Raw genomic sequence first — 18,156 nt, 5'->3', positions numbered from 1 at the left:
TCTCTTTTTGGGAAGGACCTCTTTTTTTTTACTAATAGCTGACGTGCTCAGAGCCTTTTGGCTTTCTGAGTGCAGGGTGGGCACAGTTCAGCATCGGTAACTTACTGCCACAGCGCTTTAATTAATTAAATGGCTCTGTTACATCCTTATCCCCGGCGTCTGGTCTGCCCGTGGGTTTCCTACCTTTCATACGCTTGAGGAATCACTTCTTATTTTTTTATACCTTTGGCTCATTGCCCTTCAAATTTCCTTTGAGCCAATTTAATTCTTGTTTTAGGTGCCAGCGTTTGCTGTTTTCTCCTGGTACTACTTAGGTTACTCCGGGGTTGGAGTAAATGTCTTATTTTGCCTTTTTTTTTTTTTTTTAATATTTCTTTTTTGGTTGTTTTATTCTGGGAGTTCCTTAGCCAATTTTGGCTGCTAGCAGAAACAACTTGGCATTCCTTTCTTTTTATACAGCGCCTGGTGTTACGGTACAAGCAGAAATGATAGAGCAGCACAGCTAGAAATACGTATTTCCCCTACGTATAGTAGTTTATTTTTTTTGCCAACAATTTTAGCTCATAACCCACACCTTTTGAAGTGTCTTTTTTTTGAATCGGCTGAGGCTGTGAATTTGCAGAAATTTCTCCGTGACATGGATCGCGCTGGGGCTGGCGAATTTGGGCAGGCTTGAAAGCTTTAAAGGTATTTCCTATAGCTCCAGCAAGCAACTAGTAGTGCCGCGTCTGGAATGACAACCTGATTTTTTAAGCGTGCGGGTTGCATTGCAGATATAATTCCCGTCGGCATCGCGAGCGAAGGGATGCTGGAAGCGGTCGGCAGCTGAGTCCACGTCCCGCCGCAGCCGGGAAGCAGCGAGGACGGTGTTAGGGGGTTTCTCTTCCCTGGGGCCCACTCTACTGTTAGGGTCCATCTTAAGTAGGCTTTAGTTTAGCTTTTCCAGGCTTTTCTAGGCTTTAGCCCCGAGTTCTCCCATCTCAGCCCCTTACACACCTTCTCAGGCGGGGGTTGTCGTCATTTTTTTCGCCCTTGTTCCAGCCATCCCTTGGCCGCAGGTAGTAGCAGCGATGCCAGTTTAGGACGTAGCTTCTACTGCAGCATGCTTTTGCACGTGGATTTCTGCAGCCATACCTGTCTTGCCATCCATGGTACCCCCAAAGCCCGCTCTTTTAAGCTCACGTAAAGGAAGAAGTGGCTCTTCCCCCAGGATCAGCAGCTCGGGGCGCTTGCTTCATCCCTCTTTACCTTCCTTAACCCCGGATGCAGCCAGCTCTGCGGGGGCTTTGCTGCTGCTGTGCGGGGTGGGATTAGCCGAGCCGCGTCGTGCTGATGCACGGGGCTGCGGTGGTTTGCAAACGCCGAGGGCTTCTGCAGGGCCGTTTTGGCGCGCCCCCATTTCCGAAGCTATCCCGGGACACGGCGTTAGCATCGTGGTTGCTGATGTGCTGTCTCGCAGATGTTTCATTTCTTCATGTAGAGCTCCAGCAGCAGTGGGGAGAAACCAGTATTTTTTTTTTCCCCTTCCTGCAATGTATTTATTGCTCCATGGCCAACAAATAAATGCCCTGGCCTCAAGCAGCAATTTCCCATCATCTGGTGAAGCACATGTGGCGATTGCAGGCTGGGGGAAGAGGTCAAGAGGTAAAGAGGATTTTTGTGATACGGCCAACGTAGCAGTTGGTTTCTCTCTTTCCTGGGTTTTCTGGCTGGTGTAGATTGGTGCATGGTCCTCTAGCTTAAGTAAGTCCGGCAGCTTCTATATCCCCTTTGGAGGAGCTGTGAGAGCCAAAGGACCCTGAAAAAACCCCCAAAGCAGTAAAAAGAGCTTGATGGAGCAAATGGAACGAGAAGCAGAACCGGAACGCGGCCATAGGTGTGGATGGGATGGGAGGATGGTATTTACGACCACGCTGTGCCTCCAGCATGACCCAGCAGAGAAGCAGCGGAGCATCTGGGAGGGATGTACACGGTCAGGGCTGTTCCTAACGTCGCGCTAGATAGGGACTGACTGAACGTGGGGAGCACCGGCCGTAGGCAGCTTTGTTGCTCTTCGATATGCACGTACCCTGGAATTGCTGTGGACTTTTGCTGGAAGTTATCCACGAGTTTCAAAAGGGGATTGTGGCTTTTGCATCCCAGTATAGCGTGCGTGGGAGGCGCGGGACCATGCTCGGCTGCTCGTTTCTGGTCAGAGGAAGCGTTCTGGGATGCTGCTGATGAAGGCTGTGTACACAAAGAGATTACACTGTGTATAAACGGAGGCTGAGATTATAAATAATGAGGAAAAAAAAGACCCAGTTCTTGAAAAAGAGAGTACACATTAAGTCTTTCCTAAATCCATATTTAGCCATGTGAGTGAGCTGATTTTTTTTTTTTTTCATAGATGCCAAACCCATGGCACTTTCCACATCGGTTATTTGCTGCAGGCATCCACGCGTGAAAAGCCAGCCTTTTTTTTTTTTTTTTTTTTTTTTTTTTTTTTTTGCAAGGGTGTCTCGTACCAGGGTGGGAAGATGCTGTCGTCCATAACATAATTTCAAAGCCGATCCAAGCCATCAAATTCCTCACTGGTAAAGTAGCGTTAGGCAGAAATCTCCCCTGGCAGGCACATCTCGCTGCAGTGAAGGCATCCCATCTTTCCACGCCGGCTTTAGCAGCGTGTGGTGGACCTTGCTTCCTTCGTGCTTTGCTGGTTGCAGAGATGGGCGAAGAATTATCGCCTAGTAGGCACCATATTTGCTTTTCGCAGCTGACTTTCTCCCGCTGCTCTCTGGGGCTATTTGCACCAAACACCAGCGTGCTGCAAACTGTAGAGCCAGCGTTTTCCAGCCCTGTCGCCCTGGCTTGCTTCGGATGGGTGGCAGCAGATAAGCAGAGCACAAAAGCCCTCAGGAACAGTAATTAATAGGGAACGAAGGGAGAAAACAGTCCCCATAACGATGCCCCCGGTGCGAAAAGTATGGCTTTGCCTTCCAGGATTTTCCTTGCAGCTCCTGAACTGTAGGGTTAATTTCGGGAAGAAAAAAGGTGCTGGTTTAAATGCCTGGAGGGTGAGACGTCTCAAAATGTTGCTCTCAATGGGAATGGAGCAAAGGTCCTTTTGGTGTCTGAAGCAAAGGTGTCTGAAGGTGGTATTTTACCCCCCGACTTCACTGGTGGAAAGCTCTCTCTGCGTCCTGCTTAGCATCTTGCCCGAGTTTGCAATGCTAGACTGCATGCCTGGTAAAGAGCATGGAGTGAAAGTCTCAGTGGTTAATTATTTCGCTTAATTCCGTCTTCCCCCGTGATGTCAATGAACTTGCAGATGGAGAGGTACCAAAATAGTGACCGAGCACCTCTGGACGGTGCCCCGGTGCTGCGCACGCCGTGCGGCTACCAGGGGTGGTCCGGCTCCGTGCAGGGCAGACGCATCCCTCTGCAGATCCCCCCGATGCCCTCGCCGGGCAGTCTCCGGATGGAAGGGGGGAGCGGTGGCTAGCAACGGTGCCTGGTGTTCACGCAGCCCGGCTTTCTGGGACTTTTTGTCCAAATTAAGTGTGAATCGCGTAGGAAAAATACATACTAGGCACGCAGCTGGATTTCCTCCTCCTCAGCGCTGTTTGCTTCTCTGGCTGAGTGGAGCGGCTTTATTAATTTTTCCACATTTCAGCCGCATTGAAGTGTCAGAATTTCCTGAATTCCGGTGGGAGTTGGAGCTTTTTACCCAGCGGTGATGGAGGAGTCGCTTACCCGGGGGTGCTAGGGGTGGGGGTGTCCCCCTTAGCGAGGCTGGCGCCGGGCCAGTGGGGCCAGTTCATCTCTCCCATACCCTGGGAGGATGCAGGAGAGCTGGAAAAGAGACTTCACCCTCTGCGAGCTGGCAGAAATGAGTTTGGTGTTTTCCTTAAAAGTTAAAAAAAAAAAAAAAAGGCATATTTTCCCTCTTTTCAGTGGAATTGTCTTCAAAGGGTCATTTTCTAGTTTGGGGATTACCTTCACTGAGAGCTGCAGACAGCATCTCATGTTAGAAATGTCAGTAATGATAGTCCCACCTTGCCAGATTTCGTTTGATTTGGTATTATTAAACCGAATAAAATTGGGGGTGGGAAGCACATGGCAAATTGATCGTCGAGGATGGGATCGATCCCTTGGCAAGAGCCCAAGGAAAGCTTACTGGGGCTTTCTGGGGGGCGTCTGGCCTCTCTTGCTGCCTCCCTACAGTTATAACCTTCCCAAAATGCTGAAATACAACCCGAGCTGCTCCTTTTTAAGACCGAGCAGGTTCGTGCATGCCTCTTGCAATGGTGTTTTTGGGTTGTTTTTTTTGTTTTTGTAAATGCCAAGGTGACTGCTGCGGTTTCTGTTTCATTTGTTAGGCTGCTCTGATCAGATGTGCGCACAAGTCCTTGCGGTGTCCGCTTTGCCGGTCGGTCACTGCCGGCGTCAGCAGCGTGTTGCATCCCGCCTTTGGGAGAAAGCACGGGCGAGAAAGTCTGGGCTGCTTTATTTCTTGAGCCACATATAATTAGTCACGAGCTGTAGAGCGGCGCAAACCCAAGTGGGCTGTGGCTCGGGACCAGGCTCTTTCATATTTTAATCCAGCCTTGCCCCGTGCACGGCGGCACGGCTTTCCTCCGGCCGCCTGACTCAGCAAGTCCCGGCTTTTGCCGTAAACCCATAAACCGGCTTTGGGGTGCCTCGTCCCCGGGTAAGACGCCCCGTGGCAGGGCTGCGAGGGGGTAGCGGTGTCCCAGTGGACCTCCTCCTGGGGCAGGGGTTGCTTCTTCTGCCGCCGGGCTAAAATAGGATGCTGGCAGGGTTACCGCGCCGGGTGCTTTCGGGTAGCAGGAGTGCCGTTCCAGCCCAAATTTGTAGCGATGTGCAAGCTGGAAGCACGTTAGTTGGTGGGAAATCATCGACGTAATTCATGTCTGTAAAATCCAAGCGTGTTTGCGGTGCCTGTGTCAGATGCCCAGCGCTCTGCCCACCTAGCTACTTGTTTTTGTGTTGAGCGATGGATGCCCACCTTCTCTTATCATATAATAAAGAGCAACGGCTCGGACCTGCCCCATCGTCACGGGCTTGCCCAGCCATCTCTGGACCTGACCTGTGGGTTGCCTCCCTGGCTTGATCTCTGCCTCATCACCATCATCAGGTTGGTTGAACCTGGCTGTGATCTTCACCTCCTGGGCTGGGGGTGGTGGGACAAGCCCGGGCTTGGAGAGGTCCTGCCCTGGTGACCTGAACGTCTCCTGTGGGAAGGACCCGAGATACGTGTGTCAGGCAAGTTGATCCTAGCACAACTGCCCGTACTTAGATTCCTTGGGAAGGAGGTAAAACAAAACCAGCCAAAAACCTGCTTTCCAGAGGAGTTAAGCAGCTAATAAAACCCAAGTGGAGCAGGAAATTTGATGAAGTCTGACAGAGCCAGGTTGGCTGATGCCACGATGAATGCAACGGTACGTGAACACGACAGGGATCCAATGACCCAGGCAGGCTTGGAAGAGCCCCAGCTTTGCCTGGCTGTTTACAGAGCCCAGCTCACGTCTTCGTACCGCTCTGTGCAAAATATATATATATATATATATATTTTATTTTTATTTTATTTTATTTGATGAGAACAGTTCAAATACCCCAGCCCTGATGAGGACTCCAGTAGGTACACGCTGTCGAAGGCTTTGCTATAAGAACAGATCCATATGTTCTGCCTGCGCTTTCCAGGCTGCATAGCTTTCCAGGCAGCAGCGGGCAGCGCCGGAGGAAGGAGCACGCACGTGCACGGTGGAGGGAGCTGTGAAAAATGCTGGGCTGGGGGGGCGGGGGGGCTGCCCGTGGGATGGAAGCCAAATCCCGGCGATCCTTTTGCTTGCCTGAGGTCCGAGCCGGCCGGCGCTGTGGGGTATGAGCGCTCAGGCTGATGTAAGGGGGATTTGGTGGGAGCTTGCTGTTAATTAGGAGCAGGTCGGTAGCCAGGACAACATTTCCAGCGATGTTTGTCCTCTCATTCATCTTCCCTGTGTTTGGGAGGTGGAGTCATAATGCTTTCCAGCTTCTCCGAAGGGATTCCCCTGCATTAATTCCCCAAGCACTTCACGGGGCAGAGATGATGGTTTCTTTTTCCTTCCTTCTGGCTGTGATTGCAGCTCGTAGCGTCGGTGTAAATGGCAGCTTTCCTCCCCGGCACCATGGGCATGGGGATGAGGATGGGGATGGGGAGGGTTGCAGGGAGGCGAGGTGGCGTGGGAGCCCGTGCAGCCTGTATCCCCTGATGCGCAGGGTTAGGCAGAAAATCTCGTCGCGGATGAGAAGGAACGGAGTTTCCTAGCTGTATAAAGACATAACTTGAGTCGTGGCCAGGTTTTTTTTTGGTTGGTTGGGTTTTTCCTCCCCTTTTTTATTTATTTTTTTTCCATCTACAGGAGAAATTAAGGGTCATCATACATGAACATGGTAATGGATCCATCCCAGTGTCACGGAGTAGCACCCAGTTTATTTGGGATGCTTTTTCCCCTTGCATTCATGCATGCTCTGCATCAATCTTTAATGAGTATATTGAGTGTGTATGTACGCGTATGCGTATGTAAAAGCACACCTTTTTTTTTTCCCCCCTTTTCTTTATTTCTTTGTGGAGTCCAGGCTGGCCTGATTCGGACAGACAGCAACGAGTTCTTCATCGAGCCCCTGGAGAGGGGACAGCAGGAGACGGAGGAGCACGGGAGGGCCCACGTGGTGTACCGCCGGTCGGCCATCCGGCAGGACGGCGCCGAGCCCCGCCAGGACCTCCACCCCGAAGGTAGGGGCTCCTCGAATCTAGTCTTTCCCAGCAATTTATAATAACTATTTCTTGCGGGGGGAGGATTTCTCCTTCCACGTGCCCTCTGGCTTGTACATCTCGCCCTATGGCTTTAGGCTGGCTTTAACTGCCAGTTGGGTCATTGGCGAGAAGAAAGGAAAGAAAATGCTGGGGTTTTGCTGGGAGCTTTGAAATTCTTCCAAATTTGGTTAAAATTGGATGAGTTATATAGGAGTTATTCTTCCTCTTCTTCAAAGAGGAAGAATCTCCTAGATGGGTGTGATCAGGCCCATGGATGATCACGTCAGCCTTGGGATGGGAAGCAGAGTTGGGGCTCGTGAGCGAAGGGGTCAGGAAGAGCCGGACTTGGTCCGACTCGGCTGCCGACTGCAGCTTGGAGATGTAGGTGCTGCAGTCTTGGTTTAGTCACCTATATGTTGTGAAATGTGGCGTTGACTTGACTTTTTAACAGATGATAGAAACCCTTCCCTTTCCCAGCGTTCGTAATTCATTTCGCTTTTCTAGTGCCGTGTCCTTTTTTTTTTCTTCTTCTTTGCCTGGAAGGAGAAAACGTGGCTTTCTTTTTTTCTTTTCAATAGCATCACTTAGCCGTGCGCTGCACTCTGCGCGCATAAATCGCCTGCTGACTTCCCCTCTCACCCGCACAAAGCCGAGCGCACCCAGAAGTGTTTACAAGCGTGGGGTCAACGTTGTGCAAAAGCACTCTATAAACCTATTTATATTTGTGCAGAGGCGTTAGCCTTCCCCGGCGTTTATTCACCTCTTGTGGCACCGTAATCGGCTCCCTGATTTTTAAAAAAGTTTAAAAGTTTTCCAGGGCGTGCTCGTTGCTTTTGTGGCATCGCGAATGCAATGGCAGTGGAGAGCTTCGAGGGCGCTGCTGGGTGATGGGGTGAAGGATGCGATGAAGGGTGAAGGATGCTACGAAGGATGGAGGATGCTCTGGCTGCAGCCATCTGCTGTCAAGGAGCAGCCCCCAGCTTCGCACGCGTCCCCCCCAGCTATCCACCACCTCCCCAGGTGTCCCACCACCACCCAACGGACAGTGTAGGACCATCATCGCATAGATGTGTCTTTTAGTGCCGGTCCTCCCAATTCAGAGCCATTTCCCCACTGTAGAGCAAGCTGGATCAGCTTAAATATCTGTCGTGGTTTAACCCCAGCCGGCAGCTAAGCACCATGCAGCCGCTCGCTCACTGCCCCCCCACCCCTGGGATGGGGGAGAGAATCAGGAAAAAAAAACCTCGTGAGTTGAGATAAAGACAGTTTAATAGGACAGAAAGGAATGAAAAACAATGATAATGATGATAATAATATGACAATAGTAATAGTAAAAGAATTAAACTATACAAAGCAAGTGGTGCACAATGCAATTGCTCACCACTCGTTGACCGATGCCCAGTTAGTTCCCGAGCTGCGATCCCCCCTCCCAGCCAGCTCCCCCAGTTTATATATTGGGCATGATGTCATATGGTATGGAATATCCCTTTGGCCAGTTGGGGTCAGCTGTCCTGGCGGTGTCCCCTCCCAGCTTCTTGTGCCCCTCCAGCCTTCTTGCTGGCTGGGCACGAGAAGCTGAAAAATCCTTGACTTAGTATAAACACTACTTAGCAACAACTAAAAACATCAGTGTGTTATCAACACTGTTCTCCTACCAAATCCAAAACACAGCACCACACCAGCTACTAGGAAGAAAATTAACTCTATCCCAGCCGAAACCAGGACAATATCCTACTCATTTTTCCTGCTTATTTGCTGGTTTTTTTTTTTTGGAGTGTCACCGTGGTGTCAGGTCACCTCAATGGCTGTTTCTTTTTCTGCCTTGCTCAGCGCCTGGCGTGCGGGTGGGCGATCTCCCCAACTCCCTGGAGCTGATGACGGAGCGGCTGGGGGACGCGGAGCGCAAGAGACGCCACGCCAGGAAGGACGACTACAACATCGAGGTCTTGCTGGCGGTGGACGACTCAGTCGTACGCTTCCACGGGAAGGAGCACGTCCAGAACTACGTCCTCACCCTCATGAACATAGTAAGGCTTGGCTTTGGGGGGGGGGCCATGGCTCCCACCCCTCCCTTGGTTGACTGCTCTTCTGATGCTGCAAATCTGTTATCCTGGAAAAAAATGGATGTGTGTGGGGGGGAAAGTGCTGCAGGAAGGGCTGTTCCTTCGCACAGCCGGCTCTGGCATTTAGTAGCTGTGGCAATTGGAGTGATGGAGAGCAGAGCCCTTTTACGTTCGTCTCAGTCACATTCCCCTGGCCAACGGCAGGGTCCGGCGTGTTGGTTGCCGTCGTTGCCTGTCGCCCGAGTCCAAGAGCATCTTCTGTTTCTCCTGGCCAAGACCATCTCCTCCTGGTGGCCGAAATCGCAGCGAATGCTAGGAAAGAGAATGGTTGTTGATTATTTAGTTTGAAATTGTGATACTTATTATTTATTTTGTAATTATGATGTTTATTATTTATTTTGAATAGTGTTTGTTGGTGGGGGGAAGATTTTTATAGATTTTCAGAAGTTTTTTCACGTTCCTTGGACAACCTGTGCACCTTGAGGATCAGTCGGAGGTGCTTGAAAAGCGGTTTATAGCAGCTTTACAGCAGCCCTGCTTCTGCATCTCTCCTCGCCCGGTGGCGCAGGGCAGCCTGTGCTGATTCCCTGCACCCCTTTTCTTTCCTTTTTGAGGTAAAAATGCACAGGTTCCCCAAGTCCTGAGAGACGTGGAAGGATCAATATTTATTCAGCTAGTCATCTTGCAGGAGGTTTGCTCCGCCGGCACCCGGATGTCTGCAGATAGGGTCAGCATTCAAAGATCTCTTTCGTGCGCTGTCCCATTTTTGTTTTGTTTTCCATGCTTTGTCCTCGCCTCTATTTATTTTTATTTAAGTAGCCTTTTACATGGTGATGGAAAGTGTTCGAAAGGCACAACCAGCTCAGAAATAACCAAGCTATAAAGATTTTTTTTTTTTTTCTGCTTTTTGGTTGCTTGTTTGTTTGTTTGGGCGTTATTTCTGCCCTGGCAGGCAGGCTCAGAGCCATACAGCCAGTAACGAAGGGGAAATTATCAACATAAGGGGTAAGGATTTGCGGGATTAGAGGCCAAGCGTAACGTGGCCAGTCCCAAATAGTGAAGATGTTGGTTTTAAAAAGCAAATGCCTTCAGTGCAGCGTTTTATTCTCCGGTGCGTTATCCTGATGCTCGTGGTAGGACGCTCTCAGCATCACTTAAATTCACTCTCTGAAAGTTTCTCCCCTTTGCTTATTAAATCCTTCTGCAAGGGGAAGCCGCAGGGTTCCCCGTTCTGACCCCGGGCTCTTCCCACGTTACGGGGGTGGGAGATGATGTCATTTTTCCTTTCCGATCCGGGGGGACGGACGGTTGGAGCGCCTGGGGATTGTCAGCTCTAATCAAAAGGTTGGTTTTCAGGCGCATTTCATGGTTTGTACCCCGCGGGCAGGACTTTTCAGGGAGTGAATGCGCGGGGTGCTGTGCTGGGAGAAGGGAGGACCGCTGTCTATTCAAATAAAGGCGACGCTGGAGACTTTTAATGAATTAAATAAAGAGGGGAAGAAAGGAGCATCAATAAAAGGCGGGGGAAAATCCAGGATAATGCACGCAACAAATACTTCCCCAAGTATTATTTCCTTCTATACGTTCTCCCCTCACCCCCTTCCCCTTCTTTCTTTCTGGTTTTTAGTGCGTTTTCTTTCCGGCTTTGCCGTGACCTCCGTCCGCCTCCTCTTCCCTTGGCGCCGCCTTGTTTCCTTACCGGCTCAGATTGCCTTAAAATACCCGATTCAGCAGAAAAAAACCATGCTTTCTGGCCTGGATGGCAGAGGGACAGAGAGAGAGAGAGAGAGGAGGGTGCCGGGGCTTGGCGGGGAGGAGCGTGCTGGGACCACACAGCCGAATGCTAATCCCATTAGTTGGAGGCAAGGGGAAGGAGGAGAGGCTTGGCCAGCCCTCTAACGAGGAAAGGACTTAATGAGCTGGACTGGAGTACGCTGGGGAGATGGTGCATGGGAGCCAGCTGGGAAAGCCGCCAGGAGTTTTTTGCTATCAAGATATGTCCCAAGGAAAGGGGGCAGCGAGCTTGGAAGTTGATAATAAACTTTCCTGGCCTTTTCTGGGGTCCCCGTTGGGTGCCGAGGGGGTGGTGGGACACGTACCCCTTCCCGGTGCTGCGTGGGCTCGGCTTAACACGGCGCTGCTGTAGGTAGGGTCCTGGGGCTCTCCCCGAGACACAAACCCTTTTATTAGGAACTCGGTGTCGGCTGAAGCTCGGTGATAAACGATTTGTCACGGAGAACTTTTTTTTTTAAAAAAAAAAAAAACCAAAACCCTTATTTTGCTGCCAGAAATGTGGATGCCAGGCTTTTCATTAAACGGCGCTGTGTCCATCCCGGGAAGCTGACATGAGGATGACTGCTCCTTTTGTGCACCTAAGAGCTTCCCCGCAGGCTGCCGTCCCCGCGAGCTGCCAGCTCCCAGCCTGCATTCCCAGCCTGCCATTCCCTTCTCGGCTTGGAGGCTACAGGAGGATTTTGGGTCAGGTTGAAGCGAGTGGCACTAGATGGATCACAGGCTTGGGAAATGCATCCTGACTTCAATATATGCTCGCTTTCTCCTTTTCCCCTTGCAGTCTTTTGATAGTAAACTTGATGTGAGCTTGACCTTCTTTGTTTCAAGTTGCTTGCCAGCCTCTGCACCAAAAATCGGAGGTTTGGCTTGCCAAAATGCCTTTGCCATCGCTTGCTGTGCACGCTGGGGAAGGCGCAGCTGAGCGTATCTCGTAACTCCGAGCCGAGCATCGCTGTGTCCGCCCTAGCAAAACCTGGCCCCCTCCCTGACCCTGGGCTCTTGGGACGAGTATCTGGCGACGTGGCGGCTGGGGGAAGCCGTTCCCCTGCCTTGCTTGCTGCCCGTGGCAGGGATGGCGATGCTATCGAAGCAATGTTAGCATCCCCCAGCCACAGGGACTGCTGTGTGCGAGGGCCGAAGGGGTGGGAGAAGGGCTGGGAACCAGGAGGGGATCCAGCACCCTGTCAGGGGAAGAGGAGAGGAGATGTTTTGTGTCCTGCTTTGCTTTTCGGCTTCTTGTCATTCGGTTGGGCTCCTCGGTTTTCTCCTCTGGACTTCGCACCGCTCGCCCCTGATGCTCTCAAGGCTGGGGCTGGCCCCGCTCGGAGGAGATAAGCCAAGCTACGGGCTCTGTTAAGCCTGGCCCTGGTGTCAACTGGTTTGCTGGGGTTTTTGTAGGATATTGCCCATGATTTGGTTAAGGATGCAAAGGTACTTGGTGTTTTCCCATTGTTTCGGGTTACTAGGGAAACCCCATGAGTCAGAGCCCTCTCCAGGCTGGGACTTGCCCGGCTCCCCTCCGGCACATCAGCCGAATTATTGTTCCCAAGGGCTGAGCGACAAAGAGTGCTACTGAGACCCCGCAGAGGAGAGGGTTAGGGGGGGAAAAAAATCAAATCTCTGGCTTTAATTTTAACCTGGGATTATCTGAAAAGCCAAGCCGGAGTGTGGATTGCTCGAGACACGGAGTTGCTGAGCTTGGTGCCGTTTCAGGAGGGAGGCCAGTCTAAAATAATGGGCAAATTATAGTCCTTCTGGTGTATAGCTTTTTTTTTGGTGGTTTATGAGCCATCTCCTTGCTAACTAATAATAACAAAAAATACCTCTGACATCTCTCTTACGCATGCACACACTTTTTCCTACCCCCTATATAGGCTCATGTGTTTGTTGCTATGTTTTTGGGACAACATAGCCTGTTGCGCAGAGAGCTGTGATAAAATCTAGAGTCTTGCTCTTCAGAGCAAACCTCCCCTTTCCTCTGCATTGAAAATGTAGATAACGTGGGTCAGCCCTTGCAGAGGTGTTCACGGCGGTGTGCATCCCTGCAGGGGATGCGCAAGTGCATGTAGCAAGCCCGATAATGCGGTCGGGAGGACTTTTGCCTCTGTTCCTAGCCCCTCGGCCCCAGAAAACAGGCTTGGGGTGAATCCACCGGCATGAAAATTGAGCGAGGGAATAAAAGAAAGGAGCTTAAAGATGACTTGGCTGTTCTGAGTAAGCGATCTGGGGTTTTGAAATGTCAGCTATTCTGCTGGTTTGGCAAATTCTTCTCGTGTCTCTCTCTTTGTTTTCCTTCCCTGAAGAACGGCGAGGTCTAGACGCTGCCAGTGCGGTTTGCTGTCGAGATCTTGCGTCTGGGGTTGCAGACTCGGGGCTGGCCGGAGGCTTGCAGGGATTTAGGGAGGCAGCCTTGCTCGCTCCCAGTGCCAGCGAGGGTCTGGGGAGGGGTCCTGTGCACTTGGTGAATTCATCGAGCATTTCAGAGAGGATGCACGGGGTTTTAATGTTCCTTTCATTCTTTGTAAAGCATTAGCATCGTCCCCTTGGCATTGCAGGGCTGAGGGCTTTGGAGTTGCCTGCGGGGGGTCCTGCGGGCTGGTTGTTCTTGCTGGTTTGCCCTTAATGCACAGCTAGCCTTAAGGGCTGGTCTGTTTTAGGTGAAAAAAATCCGCTTTTAAATGAAGTAGGAGAGCATTTCTTGCCGGGTGACAGTATTAAACAGGCTGGGCATCTAACCCTGTGGGCGAGAGGGGTAAGAAGATCTTTATCCCATCTGTCTTCAGGGAGGCGGGTCCCTTTACCGGAGCCCTTTGCTGAGCAGGTATTTGCTGGGGGGATTTTCTCTGAAGACATTGACTCACTTAATGGCATCTGCAGAGGGCAGGGGGAGTCGTGCTAAGCCTGCAAACTGCTCCCCGGGCCAATTTCCATCCCCTCTGCTGGCTTGAACCAGCTCCAGGGTGGGCTGATGGGGAGCGAGGAGGTGATACTTGCCCCCCCCCCCCCGCCCCCAGCTCCATCCCCACTTCTCCTTCTCCCATGGCATCCCCCCCCTTCCCGGGTGGGATGCTGGCCCTGCTGATGCTCCCCCCGCTCCGAAACACGGGGACTGCAGGGTCGCAGCCGCCATGGCAGCAAACGCTGAGCCCTTTTGATTTTTTTGGGTTTTTTTTGTCTTTCTCGATCAATTATTTATATCTGGCTATTAAGGGAAGCCCATAGCCTTGGGCAGTCTGGTTCCACATCTGCTTTCTGAATTAACCATAAAGGTTGCTGCTGAGCTGGTATCTGTTAGGTGCAGATCCCCGCCTAAATGCTGCCCTCCCCTAGACAAAACAGGGGCTGGGGTTTAGGTTTAACCCTTTGGTTCAGAGGCTGGAGGGGTACCTAGTCCCTGCTGGCTGGGGGAGAGTGGGATTTAGCAGTGCTTTAAAAGGAAGATTTAGGGGATTAAATCCCATCTTGGAGTAATACAGCTTCTTGCGTCTTAGTCCCTTAATGAGCTGTTTCTAAGCTGCTCGTGGTCCTGCTGCTGTCTGTAGTCGCTCCTCTAGCAAGGCTGAGGAAGGATGCGCAGTGCTGGGAGGGTGTTGATGAGTTTATTTGTCAATGCCTGTGAAAAGTATTGCTGTTCCCAAATTTTTTTTTTTCTCCCAGGGTAGCTAATGTTGCCTGGGGCTGCACGGTTTGGGGCAGGGAGCTCCGCTCAGACCTGGCGACCGTTTGCAGGCACTGCTGGTGGGAAGAGACATTGCGGAGAGGACGGCTGCGTGGTAGGTCAGCCGGCACAGAGCAAAGCTCTTGCCCCGACAGTTCCTCTGCTTGTGCTCCTTCCTCCCCTGGAAGCGACCCTCCTCTTCACTCGCTGGCTGGGGCTGCCATGCGGCTGGCTGTCACGGAGCATCCTTTCCCAGTGCCCGTGGGGTCTGCTGAGCATCCTGCCAAAATATGCTGCGCAGCCGGGAAGGGAGAGGTCTGCGCGGCTCCCTTGGATGCTCCAAGTCACGGCAAGGTCAGGCAGCGGCTTGGCCGGGAGCTCCGGCTGGCAGAGAGGTCCCTAAGGCAGGAACATGGTTCCTGTCAATGGATCGAGGGGTCCTCGGGAACGGGGAGCAAGCAGCAGAGTGCCGGTGGATGATGCTGAGGTGCTGACTGAAGCGGAGGCTTAATGGTGCTCCAGCTCCCGACAAGTGCTGGTGGTGAAGGAAAATGCATAAAGATTTGGGAAAGTGAAGGAAATGGCTGTGTTTTCGCCCTTGTTCCCCTGCACTGTCCCCCAGGTCCAGCTCTCCGGCTCTTCAGGGCCATAGCATATTTTTCATTTCTCCCTCTCTCCCTCCGTTTCTTGCCCTTTTGTATTACCTCTCATATGACACGCATTAAGGCTGGAATATTATTGTAAAAGGTCAAACTCCTGATGCGGGACTTCTCAGATCTGCTAATATTTTCTCCAGGATGCCAAAGCCTCCTACATCCCAAAACCCGGGGCTGAGCGTGACCCCCCGGGGTGTTGCAGCTCCTTGCTGGGATGGATGCTTCGTGCTTTGGTGGGACTGTAGGTATGAGTAATGTTTGCGAGCGGGAGCCCAGCTGCAGCGCTGCACGACCTTCCTCCCGGCTGCGCACATCCCCAGAAAAATGAGTTAGCCTCGGAAGAAATCCATCATGTTCTCGTTATTCTTACAAAATGCCTTTCAAAGGTACCGGTGCAGCGTGAAGGAGCATCCCAACCACGGTAAACAGGGGTGAGCTGAGGATGGGTTGTGCAGCGTTATCTTTCCACGCTGATGCAGAAATCGCCCCGCGGGGCTTACAGCCTGTGCATCCAAAGGGATGCAGTAATGGGATGGACTGGCGATTTATTTATTGATTTTTTTTTTTTTCTTTTTTTTTAAACCAGTTTTACTGCATTCAAGATGTGGCAGGCTCAGGGACCTGCATTACCTCTCTGTAAAGCTCGGAGCCACCCCACGGGATTATTAGTTGTCATGGGGAAACGTTAACGCTGGGTCTTTGGGTTTAAAAATGGCCCGAGTGGGTATTTCAAACAGATACACAGCCTATAAATCGGGGGGGGGCTCGTAAAGCGCTCGTGCAGTCTGGGAAATGGCTGACTTGGATTTGGGCAGCAGTAAGGGGTAGTTGTTACCCAACCCTCGAGTTCAAGTGTAAGCTTAAAAAACCCAAAGGAACAGGGAAAAAAACAGAAAAGCTCCATAAATCTGGCTTTATAATATTCATCTAGTCTGGAAAGCTGTGACAGAGCTGAGGCAAATGATTTCTGTCTTGGACAAAGTTGAAAAAGTATATTTTAATTTAAAACATTAATTCTAGTCAATATTAAAAATGGTTTTAATTTGACCTCCGCGACTTCTGCAGTGAACCCCCGTTTGTGGCAGCGTTCCTTTCGGAGACTTTTGGGGAATAAGAAAGTCCCGTTCTCTAAAAACCAGTTTTGTTTGGTTTGGTTTTTTTTCCTGGGCTGCATTTTTCACACGTGCTTTGCGGGTGGGTGAAAGCTGGTGCAGGATCTCCTGCGCTGGCATGGGTTTATGGCTGCCCGCTCGGTGCCTCTCTCGGTGGCCGGCTGTCACCGCGCTCAGCTCGCAGGGACCTTTCTCATCTGGTTGTCTTCTTCTCTTGGTAGCACTTAGGAGTAGAATTTGTTTATTCATCCTAGAAACGCAGAAGGAAAAGGTTATAGCTCGTTATTTCCTTTGCAAAGTCGTTTTTAATAGCTGACGTTGATAGATATCTTATTGACTCACAAGCCCTCCCTGTTCTTGTGATTGTATTGTCTTCTCCTGGGGTTTCTGAAGCGGTAGGTCAATTTTGACTCACCGGTATGACTGAGTAATGCCCTTGCTTTGATACGATCGCTCGCCTCTCCTGAAAAAAGCCATTTTTTCTTTCCACCAAACGCAAGGATGCTGGAGTCCGAAGTGTTTCCTTCCATCTGAGGAATTCATACTCCGAAGGGGGCAATGGCTCATTGCGAGATGCTCGGCGGTGGAGGCAGCCCCCGTGGGAAACGCAGCCCTCCTCCGCTCTCTTGATGGGGCGGGTGATGTCATTGACCATCTGAGCCACCCATCCTGGGGAAATTTGGCTTATTCCAGCTTGGCTTTTTGACTTTATGGTTTTTACGCAGGGGAAAATAAGAAAAAAACAACCAAAAAAAAGGTGGGGGTGGGAGGAGGGAGATGAGATCTTTGCGCCTGGTCTTGTGCGGTCTTGGAAAGAGGGGTAGGATGCTGAACGTGGGAGCGTGGAGGAGAGGAGGGGCTTGAGAGCCGGGATGGTCGTCACTTCTTCTCTGTTTTATTTCCCTCCCTTCTTCAGGTGGATGAAATTTATCACGACGAGTCCCTGGGCGTTCACATCAACATCGTGCTGGTCAGGATGATCATGGTGGGATACCGCCAGGTAAATACAGCACTCGGACGTGGCGAGGAGGAGATGCTGATCAGGCTGGCCCCTGCTTTTCGGCTGCTTTCCTGGCTCGAGCCCTGCTCCGTGAGGGAAGGAGGGTCGCTGAAATGCAATACAGGAGCAGCAGGCAGCTGCTGCTTCTCCCAAGGCCAGCAAGCGTGCAGCGACACCATGGCTTAGTGCCTCATCGCCATAATATTTAGCACTTAGGTAAGCCCCGGCTTGGAAAAATGTGGCTGTTCACGTCAGCCGTCGAAGCCCAAGTGACAACTGTGCTGAGCAGGGATGAATTTGAACCCTCATCCAGCTGGTTTCTGGAGCCTGAAGGTCTGGAGAGCCCCACAGCCGTCCAGCCCCAGGGCAAGGAGAGGTCCCTGGGGAGACGGCGGGTGGCTGCGATCAGCCTTTATCTGCTTGCTCTGGGGCGTGGGAGAAACCACGAGAGGCTTTCTCAGAAGCTCTAGGGTGGCTGTAGGTGATGGGACAAATGTGGCTTCCTAAATTGGCAGAAGCTGGATATTAGTGAGGAGAAGCCAAGACCTGGATCTGCTACGTCCCAGCCTTGACTGAGCAGCCCTGGAAGGCTTCGCTGGCTGTCCCGCAGCTCTCGGGTGGCTTGGGCACGGACAGAAAAAGCACGGGAAGGTTTCATGTGGTTTCTCAGGTTGCATTTATTTTTTTTAAGGCTCGTTTGAGCACGGCAGCCAAAATATTTTCTTTAAAACAATGTGATTTGCTATACTTTTGGCGGCAAGCCCCTACCCTACATGAAGCGTTCTAGCAAGGGTATTAATGACTCAACACAGTGATGTCTGTGCCTGTGGTCCACAAATAAGCCCCATTAGGTCTTGGAAAAAAGCCCTGCTTGTTACACAAATCTGCTTGGCCGGCAGAAACCCAATGCCTCCTAGAGACTGAGGGATGAGCAGATGTTTGAATCCAGGCGAGATCTCAGCTCACCACTGTTTAGGTCAGATGCTTCCTGAGTGAGTCCTCCTGCGGCTTCTTGTCTCCCACCTTGTACTTTGTAGGATAAAACCTCCGTGGCTTCCACTTAAGGGCCAGGGGAAGGGT

At 51.4% G+C, this 18,156-nt stretch overlaps 1 protein-coding gene across 1 annotated transcript in view; it reads left to right on the top strand.

The window, feature by feature from the left end:
* The window catches only part of ADAMTS14 (ADAM metallopeptidase with thrombospondin type 1 motif 14), a 35,758-nt gene that overhangs the window by 1,450 nt on the left and 16,152 nt on the right, over positions 1-18,156 (top strand). The window contains 3 exon segments of the mRNA XM_050899006.1: positions 6,619-6,775; positions 8,627-8,823; positions 16,993-17,076. Of these exon segments, the coding sequence (XP_050754963.1) occupies positions 6,619-6,775; positions 8,627-8,823; positions 16,993-17,076 (438 nt within the window).

The sequence above is a fragment of the Gymnogyps californianus genome, chromosome 6 (assembly GCF_018139145.2).
Source record: "Gymnogyps californianus isolate 813 chromosome 6, ASM1813914v2, whole genome shotgun sequence".
NCBI classification, from domain to species: domain Eukaryota; kingdom Metazoa; phylum Chordata; class Aves; order Accipitriformes; family Cathartidae; genus Gymnogyps; species Gymnogyps californianus.
Note: the sequence above shows the minus strand (reverse complement) of the source record. Positions and strands in the feature narration are given on the sequence as shown.